The sequence below is a fragment of the Trachypithecus francoisi genome, unplaced genomic scaffold (genome assembly GCF_009764315.1).
Source record: "Trachypithecus francoisi isolate TF-2019V2 unplaced genomic scaffold, Tfra_2.0 Lachesis_group5, whole genome shotgun sequence".
Lineage (NCBI taxonomy): Eukaryota > Metazoa > Chordata > Mammalia > Primates > Cercopithecidae > Trachypithecus > Trachypithecus francoisi.
Window position 1 is genome coordinate 128,279,703 of NW_022681470.1, and position 17,609 is coordinate 128,297,311.

The window sequence follows — 17,609 nt, forward strand, 5'->3', positions numbered from 1 at the left end:
TAGTATGCAACTTGAACCTTTCCCAGGTCCATGTGGGCTGGAAAGCCATGTTAACCTTGGAGCCCTCATAAGACCTGCAGCAAGCCTGGATGTAGATCATTCTCTAGTGTTCAACAGTTGTAGTGATCACAGCCTCAGGGAACACAAAAGCCAGTTTGCTTAAATTCCTGGAAGGGCCTCCCAAAAAGGACAAGCACAAACTAAGCCAGACTGCAAAGACTAAAATAAATACCTACTCCCTAAATATGCAGATGTCATTGCATATCTACAAGCATGAAGAACATTCAAAGAAATACAACCTTACCAAATAAACAAAATCAGGCACCAGAGAGTAACCCTGAAGTGATGGAGATGAGTGATCTCTCAAAGAACTGAAAATAGCTATTTTAAGGAAGTTCAACAAACTCTAAGAAGACACAGAGAATCAATTGAGAAATTTATGAGAAAAATTTAACAGAATAAAATAATTTTTAAAAAATCAAACAAAAATTTTGGAGCTGAAAAATACAATAAATGAAGTGAAAAACAAAATAAAGAGCATCAACAGCAGAATGGGTCAAAGAGAACCAGTGAGCTTGAAGATGGACTATTTGAAAGTATATAGGGGCAAAGCAAGATGGCTGAATAGGAACAGCTCCAGTCTCCAGCTCCCAGGGCCAGCGACACAGAAGACGAGTGATTTCTGCATTTTCAACTGAGGTACCGGGTTCATCTCACTAGGGAGTGCTGGACAATCGGTGCTGGTCAGCTGCTGCAGCCCGACTAGCGAGAGCTGAAGCAGGGAGAGGCATTGCCTCACCTGGGAAGTGCAAGGGGGAAGGAAATCTCTTTTCCTAGCCAGGGGAACTGAGACACACAACACCTGGAAAATCGGGTAACTCCCACCCCAATACTGTGCTTTACCAAGGGTCTTAGCAAATGGCACACCAGGAGATTATATCCCACACCTGGCTGGGAGGGTCCCATGCCCGCAGAGCCTCCCTCATTGACAGCACAGCAGTCTGCGATCTAATGGCAAAGGCAGCAGCGAGGCTGGGGGAGGGACGCCCACCATTGCTGAGGCTTAAGTAGGTAAACAAAGCCACTGGGAAGCTCGAACTGGGTGGAGCCCACCACAGCTCAAGGAGGCCTGCCTGTCTCTGTAGACTCCATCTCTGGGGACAGGGCACAGCTAAACAAACAAACAAAAAAGCAGCAAAAACCTCTGCAGATGCAAACGACCCTGTCTGACAGCTTTGAAGAGAGCAGTGGACTCCCAGCATGGAGGCTGAGATCTGAGAACGCAGAGACTGCCCGCTCAAGTGGGTCCCTGACCCCTGAGTAGCCTAACTGGGAGACATCCACAACTAGGGGCAGACCGACACCCCACACCTCACATGGCAGGGTACACTCCTGAGACGAAGCTTTCAAAGCAAGAATCAGACAGGTACACTCACTGTTCAGCAATATTCTATCTTCTGCAGCCTCTGCTGCTGATACCCAGGCAAACAGGGTCTGGAGTGGACCTCAAGCAATCTCCAACAGACCTACAGCTGAGGGTCCTGACTGTTAGAAGGGAAACTAACAAACAGGAAGGACACCCACACCAAAAGCCCATCAGTACGTCACCATCATCAAAGACCAAAGGCAGATAAAACCACAAAGATGGGGAAAAAGCAGGGCATAAAAGCTGGAAATTCAAAAAATAAGATTGCATCTCCCCCTCCAAAGGAACGCAGCTCATTGCCAGCAACAGATCAAAGCTGGACGGAGAATGACTTTGACGAGTTGAGAGAAGAAGTCTTCAGTCCATCAAACTTCTCAGAGCTAAAGCAGGAATTACATACCCAGCACAAAGAAACTAAAAATCTTGAAAAAAGAATGGAAGAATGGATAACTAGAATAATCAATGCAGAGAAGGCCATAAACGAACTGACAGAGATAAAAACAATGACACGAGAAATACATGACAAATGCACAAGCTTCAGTAACTGACTCGATCAACTGGAAGAGAGAGTATCAGCGATTGAGGATCAAATGAATGAAATGAAGCGAGAAGAGAAGTCTAAAGAAAAAAGAAGAAAAAGAAATGAACAAAGCCTTCAAGAAGTATGGGATTATGTGAAAAGACCAAATCTACATCTGATTGGGGTGCCTGAAAGTGAGGGGGAAAATGGAACCAAGTTGGAAAACACTCTGCAGGATATCATCCAGGAGAACTTCCCCAACCTAGTAAGGCAGGCCAACATTCAAATTCAGGAAATACAAAGAACACCACAAAGATACTCCTCGAGAAGAGCAACTCCAAGACACATAATTGTCAGATTCAACAAAGTTGAAATGAAGAAAAAAATGTTAAGGGCAGCCAGAGAGAAAGGTCGGGTTACCCACAAAGAGAAGCCCATCAGACTAACAGCAGATCTCTCGGCAGAAACTCTACAAGCCAGAAGAGAGTGGAGGCCAATATTCAACATTCTTAAAGAAAAGAATTTTCAACCCAGAATTTCATATCCAGCCAAACTAAGTTTCATAAGTGAAGTACAAATAAAATCCTTTACAGATAAGCAAATGCTTAGAGATTCTGTCAACGGCCGGGCGCGGTGGCTCAAGCCTGTAATCCCAGCACTTTGGGAGGCCGAGACGGGTGGATCACAAGGTCAGGAGATCGAGACCATCCTGGCTAACACAGTGAAACCCCGTCTCTACTAAAAGATACAAAAAACTAGCCGGGCGAGGTGGCGGGCGCCTGTAGTCCCAGCTACCCAGGAGGCTGAGGCAGGAGAATGGCGTGAACCCGGGAGGCGGAGCTTGCAGTGAGCTGAGATCCGGCCATTGCACTCCAGCCTGGGCAACAGAGCGAGACTCCATCTCAAAAAAAAAAAAAAAAAAGAGATTTTGTCACCACTAGGCCTGCCTTACAAGAGACCCTGAAGGAAGCACTAAACATGGAAAGGAACAACCGGTACCAGCCATTGCAAAAACATGCCAAAATGTAAAGACCATCGAGGCTAGGAAGAAACTGCATCAACTAACGAGCAAAATAACCAGCTAATATCATAATGACAGGATCAAGTTCACACATAACAATATTAACCTTAAATGTAAATGGACTAAATGCTCCAATTAAAAGACACAGACTGGCAAACTGGATAAAGAGTCAAGACCAATCAGTTTGCTGTATTCAGGAGACCCATCTCACATGCAGAGACACACATAGGCTCAAAATAAAGGGATGGAGGAAGATCTACCAAGCAAATGGAGAACAAAAAAAAGCAGGGGTTGCAATCCTAATCTCTGATAAAACAGACTTTAAACCATCAAAGATCAAAAGAGACAAAGAAGGCCATTACATAATGGTAAAGGGATCAATTCAACAGGAAGAGCTAACTATCCTAAATATATATGCACCCAATATAGGAGCACCCAGATTCATAAAGCAAGTCCTTAGAGACTTACAGAGACTTAGACTCCCATACAATAATAATGGGAGACTTCAACACTCCACTGTCAACATTAGACAGATCAACGAGACAGAAAGTTAACAAGGATATTCAAAAATTGAGCTCATCTCTGCACCAAGCAGACCTAATAGACATCTACAGAACTCTCCACCCCAAATCAACAGAATATACATTCTTCTCAGCACCACATCACACTTATTCCAAAATTGACCACATAACTGGAAGTAAAGCACTCCTCAGCAAATGTACAAGAACAGAAATGATAACAAACTGTCTCTCAGACCACAGTGCAATCAAACTAGAACTCAGGACTAAGAAACTCAATCAAAACTGCTCAACTACATGGAAACTGAACAATCTGCTCCTGAATGACTACTGGGTACATAACGAAATGAAGGCAGAAATAAAGATGTTCTTTGAAACCAATGAGAACAAACATACAACATACCAGAATCTCTGGGACACATTTAAAGCAGTGTGTAGAGGGAAATTTACAGCACGAAATGCCCACAAGACAAAGCTGGAAAGATCTAAAATTGACACTCTAACATCACAATTAAAAGAACTAGAGAAGCAAAAGCAAACATATTCAAAAGCTAGCAGAAGGCAAGAAATACCTAAGATCAGAGCAGAACTGAAGGAGATAGAGACACAAAAAACCCTCCAAAAAATCAATGAATCCAGGAATTGGTTTATTGAAAAGACCAACAAAATTGACAGACCGCTAGTAAGACTAATAAAGAAGAAAAGACAGAAGAATCAAATAGATGCAATAAAAAATGATAAAGGGGATATCACCATGGACCCCACAGAAATATAAACTACCATCAGAGAATACTATAAACACCTCTACGCAAACAAACTAGAAAATCTAGAAGAAATGGATAATTTCCTGGACACTTACAGTCTCCCAAGACTAAACCAGGAAGAAGTTGAATCCCTGAATAGACCAATAGCAGGATCTGAAATTGAGGCAATAATTAATAGCCTACCAACCAAAAAAAGTCCAGGACCAGATGAATACACAGCTGAATTCTACCAGAGGTACAAAGAGGAGCTGGTACCATTCCTTCTGAAACTATTCCAATCAATTGAAAAAGAGGGAATCCTCCCTAACTCATTTTATGAGGCCAACATCATCCTGATACCAAAGCCTGGCAGAGACACAACAAAAAAAGAGAATTTTAGACCAAGATCCCTGATGAACATCGATGCAAAAATCCTCAATATAATACTGGCAAACTGCATCCAGCAGCACATCAAAAAGCTTATCCACCATGATCAAGTGGGCTTCATCCCTGGGATGCAAGGCTGGTTCAACATATGCAAATCAATAAACGTAATCCAGCATATAAACAGAACCCAAGACACAAACCACATGATTATCTCAATAGATGCAGAAAAGGCCTTTGACAAAATTCAACAGCCCCACATGCTAAAAACTCTCAATAAATTCGGTATTGATGGAACGTACCTCAAAATAATAAGAGCTATTTATGACAAACCCACAGCCAATATCATACTGAATGGGCAAAAACTGGAAGCATTCCCTTTGAAAATTAGCACAAGACAGGGATGGATGCCCTCTCTCACCACTCCTATTCAACATAGTGTTGGAAGTTCTGGCTAGGGCAATCAGGCAAGAGAAAGAAATCAAGGGTATCCAGTTAGGAAAAGAAGAAGTCAAATTGTCCCTGTTTGCAGATGACATGATCGTATATTTAGAAAACCCCATCGGCCGGGCACGGTGGCTCAAGCCTGGAATCCCAGCACTTTGGGAGGCCGAGACGGGCAGATCACGAGGTCAGGAGATCAAGACCATCCTGGCTAACACGGTGAAACCCTGTCTCTACTAAAAACTACAAAAAACTAGCCAGGCGAGGTGGCAGGCGCCTGTAGTCCCAGCTACTTGGGAGGCTGAGGCAGGAGAATGGCGTGAGCCCGGGAGGCGGAGCTTGTAGTGAGCTGAGATCCTGCCACTGCACTCCAGCCTGGGTGACAGAGCGAGACTCCGTCTCAAAAAAAAAAAAAAAAAAGAAAACCCCATCATCTCAGCCCAAAATCTCCTTAAGCTGATAAGCAACTTCAGCAAAGTCTCAGGACACAAAATTAATGTGCAAAAATCACAAGCATTCTTATACACCAGTAACAGACAAACAGAGAGCCAAATCATGAATGAACTTCCATTCACAATTGCTTCAAAGAGAAAAAAATACCTACGAATCCAACTTATAAGGGATGTAAAGGACCTCTTCAAGGAGAACTACAAACCACTGCTCAGTGAAATAAAAGAGGACACAAACAAATGGAAGAAAATACCATGCTCATGGATAGGAAGAATCAATATCGTGAAAATGGCCATACTGCCCAAGGTAATTTATAGATTCAATGCCATCCCCATCAAGCTACCAGTGACTTTCTTCACAGAATTGGAAAAAACTGCTTTAAAGTTCATATGGAACCAAAAAAGAGCCCACATTGCCAAGACAATCCTAAGTCAAAAGAACAAAGCTGGAGGCATCATGCTACCTGACTTTAAATTATACTACAAGGCTAGAGTAACCAAAACAACATGGTACTGGTACCAAAATAGACATATAGGCCAATGGAACAGAACAGAGTCCTCAGAAATAATACCACACATCTACAGCTATCTGATCTTTGACAAACCTGAGAAAAACAAGAAATGGAGAAAGGATTCCCTATTTAATATATGGTGCTGGGAAAATTGTCTAGCCATAAGTAGAAAGCTGAAACTGGATCCTTTCCTTACTCCTTATATGAAAATTAATTCAAGATGGATTAAAGACTTAAATGTTACACCTAATACCATAAAAACTCTAGAAGAAAACCTAAGTAATACTGTTCAGGACATAGGCATGAGCAAGGACTTCATGTCTAAAACACCAAAAGCAACGGCAACAAAAGCCAAAATTGACAAATGGGATCTAATTAAACTAAAGAGCTTCTGCACAGCAAAAGAAACTACCATCAGAGTGAACAGGCAACCTACAGAATGGGAGAAAATTTTTGCAATCAACTCATCTGACAAAGGGCTAATATCCAGAACCTACAAAGAACTCAAACAAATTTACAAGAAAAAAACAAACAACCCCATCAAAAAGTGGGCAAAGGATATGAACAGACATTTCTCAAAAAAAGACATGCATACAGCCAACAGACACCTGAAAAAATGTTTATCATCACTCGCCATCAGAGAAATATACTATACTACAAGGCTACAGTAACCAAAACAGCATCAGAGAAATGCAAATCGAAACCACAATGAGATACCATCTCACACCAGTTAGAATGGCAATCATTAAAAAGTCAGGAAACAACAGGTGCTGGAGAGGATGTGGAGAAATAGGAACACTTTTACCCTGTTGGTAGGATTGTAAACTAGTTCAACCATTATGAAAAACAGTATGGCGATTCCTCCAGGATCTAGAACTAGAAGTACCATATGACCCAGCCATCCCATTACTGGGTATATACCCAAAGGATTAAAAATTTTTTTTAATTAGCCAGGTGTGGTGGCATGCACCTGTAATCTTAGCTACTCACAAGGTGGAAGTGGGAGGATTCTTTGAGCCCAGGTGGTAAAGGCGACACTGAGCTATGATTGTGCTATTGCACTCCACCTCTGGGTAACAGAGACCCCATGTTAGTTAGTTAATTAGACAGATAGATAAAGATAGATAAATAGATAGATAGATAGATAGATAGACAGACAGACAGACTACACAGTGAGAGGAGGAAAAATGGAATAAAAAGGAATAAACAAAGCTTATGGGATCTTTGGGACAACATCAAAAAAGCAAATATTTGAATTATTGGAGTTACAGAGGGAACTGAGAAAGACAAAGGGGTAGAAAGTTTTTATAAAGAAACAACAGAAAAATTTCGAAACCTGAGGAAAGATATAAATATGCAGGTATAAAGAGGTCAAAGATCGCTAATCAGATTCAACCCAAATAATAACACCCTAAGACATATTATAATGAAACTCTCAAAGATCAAAGACAAAGACAGGATCCTGAAAGCAGTGAGAGAAAGAACCAAATAATATATAAGGAAGATCCAATATGCCTGGTAGCAGACTCCTCGGCAGAAATCTTACAGACCAGGAGGGAGTAAGATGACATACTCAATGTTGAACAAAAAAACCCTGCCAATCATGAATACTGTGCCAAGCAGAGTTATCCTTCAGAAATGAAGAAGAGACACTTTCTCAAACAAAAGCTGAGGAAATTTATCGCTACTAGACCTGTCCTACAAGAAATGCTAAAGGGAATACTTCAAACTTAAGAAAAACAGCCACTAATGTGACTGTTATACCAACACTGAAATCATGGTGTGTAAACCACTTATATCTTTAGTAAGAAGACTAAAAGGCAAAATCATTACAAATAATTACAACAATTTATTCAGAGATAGACAATATACAAATTTAATTGGAACACCAAAAATTCAAAATGTGAAGGAGGAGATTAAATTACACAGGTTTTTAATTTTTTTGTTGTTTTTGCTACTATCACAGTTAAGTTGATACCAGTTTTTGATAACTTGTTATAATAGGATGTTTTGTATAAGTCTCACCACAAAGCAAAAACCTGTAAGAGATACACTAAAAATAGCAACCAATTAATCATACTACCAGAAAAAAATCATTTAACCACAGTGAAAGACAGTAAATGGGAAGGAAAGGGAGGAGTTACAAAACAACTAAAAAACAAGTAACAGAAAGGCACAGATCCTTACCTATCAATAATAACATTGAATGTAACTGGACTAAATTTTCCATTTAAAACACATAGAGTGGGTGAACGGATTAAAAAAGAAATCCAACTATATGCTTCCTAAAAGAAATTCACTTCATAAGACACACATAGACTGAAAGTAAAAGGATGTAAAAAGATATTCCATTTAAATGGAAATCAAAAAAGAGCAGAAATAGTTATACTTAGACAAAACAGACCACAGATCAAAGACAGTAAAAAGAGACAAAGGAGGCCAGTATAAAATAATAAATGTGTCACGTTAGCAAGAGGATATAAAAGTTATAAATATCTATGCATCCAGGCATATAAAGCTCCCGAGTATATAAAGCAAACATTAATAGATCTAAAGGGACAAATAGGTGGTTGCAATAAAACAATAGACAGGGACTTCAATACCCCACTCTCAGTAATGGACAGATTGTCCAGATTGAAAAAATCAACAAAGAAACATCAGAGTTCCACTACAAGCTAGGCCAAAGAGGCATTTTGTAACTGACATTTACAGACCATTTCATCCACTGTTGCTGAAGACATATTCTTTCTTTTCTCTCTTTTCTTTTCTTTCTTTCTTTCTTTTTTTTTTTTTTTGTGACAGGGTCTCACTCTGTTGCCCAGGCTGGAGTGCAGTGGCACAATCATAGCTCACCGCAGCCTCGACCTCCTGTAGTCCCAAGTAGCTGGGACTACAAGTGCACATCATCACACCTAGCTAATTTTTTTCACTTTTTGTAGAGACAGGGTCCCACTATGTTGCCCAGGCTCACATTCTTATCTGTACATGGAATATTACCCAGAATACGTAAATAGGTTAGGCCACAAAATAAGTCTCATCAAATTTTAAAAGGTAGAAATCCTATCAAGTATATTATCTAACCACTATGGAATAAAAATAGAAATCAATAATAAGAAGAACTTCAGAAATTATACAAATACATAAAATGTAAACAACATGCTCCTGAATGAACAAAGGGTGAGTGAAGAAATTTTTTAAAAAATGTTAATGTCTTGAAACAAATAAAAATGGATATACAACATACCAAAACCTACGGGCTACTGTGAATGCAGTACAAAGAGGAAAGTTTATAGCAATAACTGCTTACATCAAAAAAAATACAAAAATTTCAAACAAACAATGCACCTAAAGGTGCATACTAAAATTAAGAGCATTATTGAAAATATTATTGGACATATTACTGAAAATGATGCTTTTAGAATTGCATTGAGAATATATTCGATAGGATTTCTACCTTTAAAATTTTGATGAGACTTATTTTGTGGCCTAACATATTATATATTCTGGATAATACATAATACATTTATGTAGTCTGGATAATTCCATGTGCTGATAAGAATGTGAGCCTGAGCAACATAGTGGCAACATAGCCTGTCTCTACAAAAGGTAAGTTCAAGTTGGTCTTGAACTGCCTTTTCCACACTGGAATAGCAACAGCCAAACCCAATATTATTAGAAGGAAAGCAATAATAAAGATCAGAGCAAAAATAAATGAAATTGAGACTACAAAACAATACAGAGGATAAATGAAACAAAGAGTCGATTTCTTGAAAAGATAAACAAAATTAACACCTTTAGATGACTAAGAAGAGAGAGAATCCAAATAAATAAAATGAGATGAAAAAGGAAACATTACAACTCATACCACAGAAATACAAAGGATCACTACAGACTATTATGAACAACTACACACCAACAAACTGGAAAACCTAGAAGAAATGAATAAATTCCTGGACCCACACAACCTACTGAGACTGAACCATGAAAAAACAGAAAACTTGAATAGAATAATAATAAGCAATGAGATAAAAGCAGTAATAAAAAGTCACCCATCAAAGAAAAGTCCAGGACCTGATAGATTCACTGCTGAATTCTACTAAACATTTAAAGAAAAACTAACCAATTCTACTCAAACTATTTCAAAAAACTGAAGAAGAGGGAACATTTTTTTTTTGAGACAGGTTTTCACTCTGTCGCCCAGGCTGGGGTACAGTTGCACACTCATGGCTCAATGCAGACTCTACTTCCCAGGCTCAAGCAATCCTTCCACCTCAGCCTCTTGAGTAGCTGGGACTACAGGCACATGCCATCACACTTGGCTAATTTTTGTATTTTCTATAGAGATGGGGTCTCACCAGGTTGTCTAGGCTGGTCTTGAACTGAGCTCAGGCAATCTGCCCACCTTGACCTCCCAAAGTGCTGGGATTACAGGCATGCACCACCGTGCCTGGCCCACTTCTAAACTCATTCTACAAGGCCAGCATTACGCTGATATCAAAACCAGACAAGGACGTAACAGAAACAGAAAACAACAGGCCAATATCGCTGATGAACACAGATGCAGAATCCACAACAAAATACCATCAAACTGAATTCAAAAACCATAACCAAGTGGAATTCATCCCAGGGATGCCAAGACGGTTCAACATACACAAATCATTAAACATGATATATTACATCAACAGAATCAAGGACAAAAACCATATAATAATTTCATATTAAAATTAAAAGCGTTATTGAAAAGCATCAGATAAAATTCAACATATTTTCATGATAAAAGCTCTCAACAAATTGGGTATAGAAGGAAAGTAACAGGCTGGGCGCAGTGGCTCACGCCTGTAATCCCAGCATTTTGGGAGGCCAGGGCGTGTGAAATCATGAGGTCAGGAGTTCAAGACCAGCCTGGCCAGCCGTCTCTACTACAAATACAAAAATTAGCCGAGCGTGGTGGTGGGCACCTGTAATCCCAGCTACTGGGGAGGCTGAGGCAAAGAACTGCTTGAACCCAGGAGGCAGAGGTTGCAGTGAGCTGAGATCAAGCCACTGCACTCCAGCCTGGGTGACAGAGCAAGACTCTGTCTCAAAAAAAAAAGAAAAGAAAGAAGGAAAATAACACAGTAAAGATCATTTACAACAAACCCATAGTTAATATCATAGGAATAGGGAAAAACTGAAAGTCTTTCCACTAAGATATAGAACAAGACAAGTATGCCCACTTTCACCACTATTATTCAGTATAATACTGGGAGTCCTGACTAGAGCAACTAGACAAGAGAAAGAAAGGGCATCCAAATTGGAAAGAGAGAGTTAAATTATCCTTGTTTGCAGAGGATATAATCTTATATTTGGAAAAACCTGAAAACTCCACTAAAAAACTATTAGAACTGATAAACAGGGCTGGCATGGTGTCTCATGCCTGTAATCCCAACACTTTGGGAAGCGAGGGGGGCAAATCGCTTGAACCCAGGAGTTTGAGACCTACCTAGGCAACATGGCAAAACCCCATTTCTACAAAAAATTTAAAAATTAGCCAAGCATGGTGGTGCACGCCTGTAGTCCTAGCTACTTCGGAGACTGAGGTGGAGGGATCACTTGAGCTTGGGATGTTGAGGTGGCAGTGAGCTATGATCACGACACTGCACTCAAGCCCGGATGACAGAGTGAGATCTTGTCTCAAAACAGAAACAAAAACAAAAAAAAAAAAACTGATAAATTCAGTCAAGTTGAAAGACACAAAATTAACATACAAAAATCAGTAGCATTTCTGTACACTAAAAGCAATCAATCTGAAAAAGAAATCAAGAAGGTAATCCTATTTAAAGCAGCTACAAAAAATTAAAGTATCTAGGAAGAAATTTAATCAAAGAAATGAAAGATCCACAGAGTGTGGTAGCTCACGTCTGTAATCCCAAAGCTTTGGGGAGACAAAGGCAAGAGGATTGTTTGAGCCCAGGAACTCAAGGCTGCAGTGAGGTATGATCACATGCCATACTGCACTCCAGCCTGGGCAACACAGAGGACTCTGTCTCCAAAAAAACAAAAAACAAAACAACAATAACAAAAAACACCCACTATGTGAAGGGGTGTTTTCAGTTACAGTTTAAATTTTTTAAAAAATAATTTAAAATATGTAATTTTAAAATAATTTACCTGTTTGTTACATTCTTTAAGTTCCAATTCTGATTTCTCCAGGGTACCTTCTAATTTAATTATTTTTTGTTCCATTTCTCCTCTGTGCTCGCGAATAGTCATATCCAAATGTGTAACCTAAAAAATAACCTTAAATTGTTGTTCAATTTTATTCTGATATAAAAACGTATATGCTTAGAATAGGCTTTTAATTGTTTATTGCAAGTATAACAAGTATAAACTCATTTCAAATTATTTTTAAATGGGAAAAATAATCATTGTTTACTAATACTGGTTCATGAACCTCATATACATTTTTTTTAACAATACACACTGACATTCAATCCCATATACATTATAGAAACAATAAAATATAGTTGTGTTCATAAATGACAAATAATTCAGACTTCATTTTATGCTGGATAAAAAGTGCTAAATAATGCCTTCCAAATATTTTTGTTCCTCCAACACTTAGCTTCTTCTGATATAGGGTAATATAAGAGATCAAAAGGTTCAGATACTAAGCTAATCTTCAGTTTCAAAATCTACTTGCTAGAAAAATATCAAGATAGAGATGACATATCTCTATGCTATATGCTATAAAAATGTCCATTTTACCAAAAATTGATGACCTCTCAAATCCTGTGGACTGTGTCATAACAGAAAACTTCATTAAAATATAATCAAGAAAAATCAACCTGAGCTGCTCTTTGCTTTAGTTCCCAATTTCTCTCCTTAAGTGCCTGATCCATTTCAAGGAGCTCCTGCTTTTTGTCTTCAATCTCCATCTTGCATTCTCTACAATGTATCAAAGGAAAAAGATCAAAACAGACAGTAGGAATATTATAATTTTAAAAAGTTAGGTCAACCAGGTTACCTCTTCTATAAATTAATAGCAAAATAATATATGCAATCAAGTCAGATTGAAAGGGTCAAATTAAAGGAATAATAGATAAAGAAAAAGATTGACATCAATACAATTAATTTAATAAAGGGTATTCTAAAAGGGTAAAAGTTAACTCACACTGTGGTATTACAGATAATTTAAGCTAATTGTTAAAGCACTCCCAGGACTCCAAGATTGAACGATAAGAATTTTTAAAAATACATATCCACATTTTTTCATACACAGATAAGCGAGTGTTTCAAAGTCTTTTACATATAACAGCTGTGACTTTATTACAATTGAATGAGGCATTTAACCACAGTATTTCTCATAAGGATGTTACTCAAAATGATGCCTTACATATAAAAAAGCACTTAAATCTAATATAAAAATATTACAAATTCTAAGCCCTCTTAAACCCTAATTTATGTATGACCTTATAAAATGCTTAATACTGACACAATTTTAAGGCTTTTACCAAAGTGAAGCCTGTGATCAGAGAATAATTTGAAACTCTAAGTTCTGATATGACAAAGGCTGAAAATGTTCATCTTGAAAATCTTCATATGATTTTCCAGTCTGAAATATGAAACAGTACTGATAAGGGTACTAATTTTTAAAAGAAAATTTTGAACTTCTTTAATGAGTTGTTTTTAATATTCTTCTAAAAATCTCAAGAGGTATAATACAAGGCTAAAACTAATATTCTAAAAATAGTATGAAAGAAAACTCTAATTTCTATCTGTGCAAATAGCGGAGCTTCCACGATTCATCTGTTAGCTAGAACTTAAGATTTCACTGTTTACATCTTTCATGGTTTCATTTACTTACTGATTTTGCAAATATTTACTGGATGTTTCCTATATGCCAGGGTTCTAAGTGCTGTGGATTTAATAGTAAAACAGATAAATGTCTCTGATCTGAGTTTACATTCTAATAGGTCCAGGAGAAAAGACAGACTATAAATACCTAAGTAAGAAAAATATAATATTAAGTGCTATATTAGAGCATTAATTGTGTGATGAGGTAGTGACTGGGTGGCTACTTTAGAGTGAGTAGTCAGAGAAGGCTTCTCTCTGAAGTAATGTGAAAGACAAGAAGAAGCTGACCATATAACTGTTATCCCAGTAAAAAGAAACAGCTATGGCCAAGGTTCCATGGTAGAAGCAAACTTGGTAAGTGTAAAGTATGAGAAAAATGTCAGGAGCAAGGAGAGTTGTATGAAATGAGGCCAGAGAAGTAGACAGGAACCAGACCACAGAGGGCTTTGTATTCCAAGATAAGGAACTTGGATTTTTTTAACTATGGTAAAATTCATGTAACATAAAAGTTACCATTTTAACCATTTTAAAGTGCACAGTTCAGAAGCATTAAGTATATTCATAATGTTGTGTAACCATCAGCACTATATGTCCAGTATTTTTCCATTGGTCCCCCACAAAGAACTTCATACTCATTAGCATTTATTTTCCATTCTCCCTTCCCCTAGTCCCTAGCAACCACTAATCTTTCTTTCTCTATGAATTTGCCAATTCTCAATATTTCATATAAATGGAATTATGCATCATGTGTCTGGCTCCTTTCACTTAGCATAATGTTTTCAAAGTTCATGCACTTTGTACCATGTATCAGTATTTTATTCCTTTTTATGACTGAATAATATTCTTTGTATGGATACACTATATGATATGGTTTGGCTGTGTTCCCACCCAAATCTCATCTCGAATTCCACATGTTTAGGAGAGACCCAGTGGGAGGTAACTGAATCAGGGGGCAGGTCTTTCTCGTGTTATTCTCGTGACAGTGAATAAGTCTCATAAGATCTGATGGTTTTAAAAATGGGAGGTTCCTTGCACAAGTTCTCTTGTCTGCTACCATGTGAGATGTGCCTTTCACCTTCCACCATGATTGTGAGGCCTCCCCAGCCACGTAGAACTGAGTCCATTAAACCTCTTTCTTTTGTTAATCGCCCAGTCTCAGGTATGTCTTTTTCAGCAGCATGAAAACTCACTAATACAGTAAATTGGTACCAGTAAAGTGGGGCACTACTATAGATATGGAAGTTACTTTGGAACTGGGTAACAGGTAAGGGTTGGAACAATTTGGTGGGCTCAGAATAATACAGGAAAATGTGGGAAAGTTTGGAACTTCCTAAAAACTTGTTCAATGGCTTTGACCAAAATGCTGATAGCAATATGGACAATGAAGTCCAGAATGAGGTGGTCTTGGAGAGAAATAAGGAACTTGTTGAGAACTGGAGCAAAGGTGATTCTTAAGTTTTAGCAAAGAGATTGGTGGCATTTTGCCCCTGCCCTAGAGATTTGTGGAATTTTGAACTTCAAAGAGATGATTTAGGGTATCTGGTGGAAGAAATTTCTAAGCAACAAAGCACCCAAGAGATCACCTGAGTGTGATAGAAAAGAAAATCCCATTTTCTGAGGAGAAATCAAGTTGGCTGCAGAAATTTGCATAAGTAACAAGGAGACAAATGTTAATCCCCAAGACAATGGGGAAAATGTCTCCAGGGCATGTTAGAGATCTTTGCAGCAGCCTCTCCCATCACAGGCCTGGAGGCCTAGGAGGAAACAATGGTTTCATGGGTGGGATCCAGGGTCACCGTGCTGTGTGCAGCCTAGGGACTTGGTGCCCTGCATCTCAGCCGCCCTAGCTGTGGCTGAAAAAGGCCAACACAGAGCACGGGCCATGGCTTCAGAGGGTGTGAGCCCCATGCCTTGGCAGCTTCTACCCAATGTTGAACCTGTGAGAACACAGAAGTCATGAATTGAGGTTTGGGAACCTCCCCCTAGATTTCAGAGGATGTATGGAAAGGCCTGGTTTTCCAGGCAGAAGTTTGCTGCTGAGGCAGGGCCCTCATGGAGAGCCTCTGCTAGGGAAGTGCAGAAGGGAAATGTAGGGTGGGCACCCCCATACAGAGTCCCCACTGGGGCGCTGCCTGGTGGAGCTGTGAGAAGAGGGAGGGCCACCATCCTCCAGAACCCCAGAATAACAGATGCACTGACAGCTTGCACTGTGCGCCTGGAAAGGCCACAGACACTCAATGCCAGTCCATGAAAGCAGCCAGGAGAAAGGCTATAGCCTACAAAGCCACAGGGGTGGAGCTGCCCAAGACCATGGGCACCTACCTCTTACATCAGTGTGACCTGGATGTGAGACATGGAGTTTTGACATGGAGTTTTGATCTTTTGAGAGATCATTTTGGAGCTTTAAGATGTGACTGCCCTGCTGAATTTCAGACTAGCATGGGGCCTGTGGTCCCTTTGTTTTGGCCAATTTCTACCATTTGGAATGGGTGTATTTACCCAACGTCTGTGCCCCAACTGTATCTAGGAAGAAAGTAACTTGCTTTTGATTTTACAGGCTCATAGGCAGAAGGGATTTGCCTTGTCTCAGATGAGACTTTGGACTTTTGAGTTAATGCTCAAATGAATTAAGACTTTGAGAGACTGTTGGGAAGGCATGATTTGTTTTGAAATGTGAGGACATGAGATTTGGGAGGAGCTGAGGTGGAATGATATAGTTTGGCTGTGTCCCCACCTAAATCTCATCTTGAATTCCCACGTATTGTGGGAGAGACCCAGTGGGAGGTAACTGAATCGTGGGGGCAGGTCTTTCCCATGCTGTTCTCATGAGAGTGAATATGTCTCACAAGATCTGATGGTTTTATAAAGGGGGGTTTCCCTGCACAAGCTCTCTTCTCTTGTCTGCCACCATATGAGATGTGTCTTTCACCTTCCACCATGATTGTGAGGCCTCCCCAGCCATGTGTAACTGTAAGTCCACTAAACTTTTCTTTTGTAAATTGCCTAGTCTTGGGTATGTCCTTATCAGCAGCATGAAAACGGACTAAGACACTATATTTTGTTTATCCATTTATCTGATGATGAACATTTGGACTGCTTTCACTTTTTGGCTTACTTTGTAAACAATTTTTGCTTAGATACCTGTTTTCAACCCTTTTGAGTACAAAACTAGGAATGGAATTACTGGGTCATGTGGTAATTCTACATTCAACTTACTGAGGAAGGCTAAAGTGTTTTCTACAGCGGCTGCATCATTTTAGATTCCCACCAGCAATGAATGAGGGTTCCATTTTTTTTCCGCACTTGCTAACACTTGTTCTTTTCTACTTTTTGCTTTTTAAAAATGACCATCCTTAGTGGGTATGAAGTGATATATATCAATGTAGTTTTTATTTTCATCTGTGAAGGAGTTTGGATTTTATTCTGAAGGTTTTAGAAAGCCATTAGAAAGTTTAAGTAGTTAAGCAATATGATCTAATTTACTTTTTTTTTTTTTTGAGATGGAGTCTCGCTCTGTCACCCAGGCTGGAGTGGATCTTGGCTCAATCTTGGCTCACTGCAACCTCCACCTCCAGGTTCAAGCAGTTCTCCTGCCTCAGCCTCCTGAGTAGCTAAGACTACATGCGCCTGCCACCACAACTGGCTAATTTTTGTATTTTTAGTACAGACGGGGTTTCACCATATTGGCCAGGCTGGTTTCGAACTCCTGACCTTGTGATCTGCCTGCCTCGGCCTCCCAAAGTGCTGAGATTACAG

At 39.3% G+C, this 17,609-nt stretch overlaps 1 protein-coding gene across 7 annotated transcripts in view; it reads right to left on the reverse strand.

Annotated features, from left to right (window-relative positions):
* CCDC18 (coiled-coil domain containing 18) overlaps positions 1 to 17,609 on the reverse strand; it is a 109,523-nt gene that overhangs the window by 29,093 nt on the left and 62,821 nt on the right. For all 7 annotated transcript variants that reach the window (XM_033196650.1, XM_033196652.1, XM_033196653.1 and 4 more), the window contains 2 exons: positions 12,845 to 12,944; positions 12,168 to 12,284 (listed from right to left, as the gene is read on the reverse strand). In XM_033196650.1, coding sequence (XP_033052541.1) covers positions 12,168 to 12,284; positions 12,845 to 12,944 — 217 coding nt within the window. The remainder of the gene's footprint in view (positions 1 to 12,167; positions 12,285 to 12,844; positions 12,945 to 17,609) is intronic.